Source organism: Magnolia sinica, chromosome 11 (assembly GCF_029962835.1).
Source record: "Magnolia sinica isolate HGM2019 chromosome 11, MsV1, whole genome shotgun sequence".
Taxonomy (NCBI): Eukaryota; Viridiplantae; Streptophyta; class Magnoliopsida; order Magnoliales; family Magnoliaceae; genus Magnolia; species Magnolia sinica.
This window is the reverse complement of record NC_080583.1, coordinates 57,555,946-57,559,852: the sequence shown is the minus strand read 5'-3', so window position 1 is coordinate 57,559,852 and position 3,907 is coordinate 57,555,946. Positions and strand designations below refer to the sequence as shown.

At 43.7% G+C, this 3,907-nt stretch overlaps 1 protein-coding gene across 1 annotated transcript; it reads right to left on the bottom strand.

Moving 5' to 3' along the window:
- Positions 1–1,955: 1,955 nt before the first annotated feature.
- Positions 1,956–3,570, bottom strand: LOC131219178 (scopoletin glucosyltransferase-like). Its single transcript, XM_058214192.1, has one exon. It carries the CDS (start codon positions 3,476–3,478, stop codon positions 2,024–2,026), a length of 1,455 nt encoding a protein of 484 aa, XP_058070175.1. The 5' UTR covers positions 3,479–3,570; the 3' UTR covers positions 1,956–2,023.
- Positions 3,571–3,907: the final 337 nt, after the last annotated feature.

Sequence of the window (3,907 nt, the reverse complement as noted above, 5' to 3'; positions counted from 1 at the left end):
TTAGCCTCAGTTTCTCACCAACCGAGGCAATATGGAAGAGTTTTGGCCTCAGTTTCTCATCAACCGAGGCAAAAAGTGAATTTTTAACCTCAGTTCCTTTACAACCGAGGCTAAAAACCATATTTAGCCTCCTTTTTTTGAACCGAGGCTAAAAAATTGAGGCTAAAGGCCTACTTTCTTGTAGTGACTCAGCTTGAACTTAGCTTCAAATTGAGTTGAATCGAGCTTTTTCGAGTCGAGTTAAGCGAGCTAACCAAGCTAGCTCGGTTCACGTACACCCCTAGGCGTGATGAACTACTGTCCATATAGACTAGGGAATATAATATGGATGATAACGTGCTCAGTTGCAAGTGATTCCCCCATGCGATCTAAGCTCCGGTGAAGCTCATACTTATGCGTGTCCAAAATTCAGACGGTGTATCAAGTGCGCCTTTTCAAGTTCATTGTAACCCAAAAAACAGGTTGGCAGCAAGACAGTAAATTATATAAAATCATGAACGAATCTTCCAAATTCATGTGGTGTATCCCACCGGAATTTTATAAGTTTTAATTGTCCTTCATCCTGATATCGTCTATGTGGTGACTAGATTGAATGGCATCAATCAGTAGATTCTACAGTCAGTGTCTCCGTTCCCGTTGCTCGCGTTGGCCCGTGGTCTGGTCAATCTTAGCTATGACTTAGGCTGCTTCTTTTTTTTAGCTCGTGGCCTAACTTGTGGTGCCACATCTGACGAACCGGTTAAATGGAACAAATACACCGTTGTGGGCCGACGCAGCTGGGACCCATGAGAGCTATATGCATTCCTTCCAACATATGCATGAGTGGCACAAAGCTGAATGTAGCATTAAATAAAAACCGCACGGGAGTATGGATTAGTGTGAGTTTGTGAATGGACAAAAAAAAAAATTTCAAATTCAAATCACATAAAAATCATGTGATTTATTTAACTTGGATTTTGATTACTAATTAATTACTGCTCTCTTTCAAAAACAACCTGTCAAGACAATTTGATAGTTCCCATCATCGAATTTCCAGATTCCTATGAATTCCTATTGAAGGCTGCCAAATGAAAAGGTGATTCCAATTCAAAAGAAATCCAAATGGTAATAGGATTCCATATGACCCCTAAACGGTTGTTTAGATGCTGGTAAAGTTCTTAAGTTGTAAAGGGATTAGATGTAATGGAATTACACATGCTGTTTGGATGCATGTATTATGGGCTTCATCAACTAGATTACAACTTTTAGTTGTAATACAAAACTTGATCAAAAGTCAGGTTTCAAATCACAAGTAAAGCCTTTACGGCTAAAAAAACATTATTTATATTAGAACACAATGATTAATATATATTCATGACATATAGGGCCAACCTTATTCATGTTAGAACACAATGGTTAATATATATTCATAATATATAGGGTCAACCATAATGTGCATAGTACATCTTATCCATTATGTACTTCCCTTGATGCTCTACAGTGCCCCCTTAGAAACAAAACAACTTGTCCATTATCGAATGGACCACAAAATGAAAAGATGAGAAGTCCACCATTAAAAACTTCTAAATTACATTTGGAGCTCATTTTGATGGGTAAAAGACATCCAATCCATTTCACGTGTGCATGCTTTAATGATCTCTTAGGGCTTTAAAAATTTTAAGTCTTTTTATAAGATTTTTGCAGATTTTGAAAGGCTCACTTCCCAAGCTCTTTGGTATGAATACCTACTTTATTTGTCCTAAACACCTTAGAAGTTAATCAAACACACAATCTATCGACCAGTGAGCATGTTACCACTTAAAATCCAAACGTGATAGCATGTAAACGGCTTGCGAACAAAAATTACAGGGCATCCAAACGACCCTAAAATCACCTTCTTCTTTTTCTTTTTATATTTTTCTTTTTTTTTTCTTTCATTTTTTTTTTTTAAAAAAAAAAAAAAAAAAAAAAAAAAAAAAAGGGTATCCAAACAACCCTAAAATCAACAGGATGCCAAACGTTTTCTTCAAGCATAGGTAATTTATCATTTAGCTTTCAGGCTGTACGTCTTCAGCTCTTCGATCAAACGGCTCATGTCGGCGTAGGAAGATCCGCCCACTTCTACAGCTCTGTTGGCCATCTCCCCCAACTCCTTGGCCCTCTTTCTCATCCCTTCTGCTTCTTCTCCACCGTCCATCATCAAGGTGATCACCTTCTCGATCTGATCCCTCCTTATCACCGGCCTCTCCATCTCTTCATATAAAACCCATACTCTGCACCCTACTGAAACACCGATCTTCAGTACCTGGGTGATCAGCTTCTCGTTATAGAACTGCTCCGCAAACATGGGCCACGTGACCATCGTCACTCCAGCACTTATGGCCTCGAGCGTGGAATTCCACCCGCAGTGAGTAACAAACACTCCTACGGCAGGATGGTTGAGGATGAGTACCTGTGGGGCCCACCCCCTCATGATGAGGCCCTTCCCTTGCATCCTCTCCTCGAATCCATCAGGCAACCATTCATTTTCAGATAACTTCTCGCTATTCCCGACCACCCAGAGGAAAGGACGGTTGGATGCTTCCAGAGCCAGTGCGATCTCCAGAAGCTGAGGAGCGGTGAACTGGCTTAGGCTCCCGAAACAAACATACACAACGGAGGCTGACGTATTTCCGTCAAGCCACTTCAAACAGTCGTCTGGGCCAATACAGGCCTTCTTCCCTCTCTCGGCAACATCGACGGTATTTCTATTGCAGAGAGAGACTGGTCCAACGTTCCACGCCTTCCTACCCAGCTCCATCTTGTAATGCTCCACGTAGGCCGGCTCCAACTCATAGAAGGTGTTCATGACTACTCCAAAGCTCCTGGCATTCGCCTCTTTGACTCGCTCAAAGAACTCAACAAAACCGCTTTGCGCTTTAGCGAAGTCTGGAATCTGAGATTTGGTGAGCTCTATGGAGTGCGGGAGGCACGGAACTATAAAGGCCTCCATGTCCGAGGCGACGTTTTTATGAGGCGCGTAACGCTGAATCCTCTCCGTGACACAGAGCGAGAAAAAGCTAGTCCCGTTGAAGACCAACCTCGGTATCGCGAACTTGTCTGCAACATCAAGTGTCCACGGCAAGAACAAATCTGAGATGATGCAGTCGGGTTGGTGTTCCTCGACGAGTTGCTCGAATGGTTCCTGGAACATGTCAACTGCTTTCATGAAGTCTATTAAGTTGTCAATGGATTGGATGTCGTTGAGATTTTCACACCCGTCTGGTAAGCCGGCAACTGAGGAAGGGAATTCGAGGCAGTGGATCTCGATCCGGTGGCCGGAGCATCGGGTTCGATAGATGGTCTTTTCGAATAGGGAGGCATTGCTGGGTGTGGCGATGATGCTAACCCTTGCTTCACGCTCTGCAAATAGCTTGGCCATGTCTATCATGGGGATCATGTGGCCTGGAGCCAGGAAAGGGAAGCAGAATAGATGAAGTGGATGGCTTTCGACACCCATGCTTAATCCGCACAGGGAGACTGGAAAAGAAGTGATAGGAGTGTTGGAATGGCTGCGCTTTGGTTTTTCCAGTCGAGTGCAGACTATTTAACATGAGTTGGCTTTTTTGGCTTGATTTGGATTCCAGACTATTAGTTTTTCCAGCCAATCCGAAGAGGTGGCTTTGGTTTCTCTGGAGTGCATTGTTCAGGAACCCGCTCGGAAGGCTTCTAGAAACAAAAACCGGAACAAGTGCTATAAACGGGCCAGGCCGGGCCGGGCCTGTGGTTGTTCTCCGCCCGCTTTTTGAACTACGAGTCTGACGTTGACCCCCGACAACGAAGGCACGCGGACTGTGTTCTGTCTCACCTGGCTAGGGTACTGAGTATGTTCTTCTGGAGGCGCAACGTGATGTGAGTGTATTGTCGCTGCCGTCCATTCATTTTATAG

Excerpts from the sequence above, each read along its gene's own strand:
- LOC131219178 (XM_058214192.1), bottom strand. The coding sequence starts at position 3,478 with ATGGGTGTCGAAAGCCATCCACTTCATCTATTCTGCTTCCCTTTCCTG.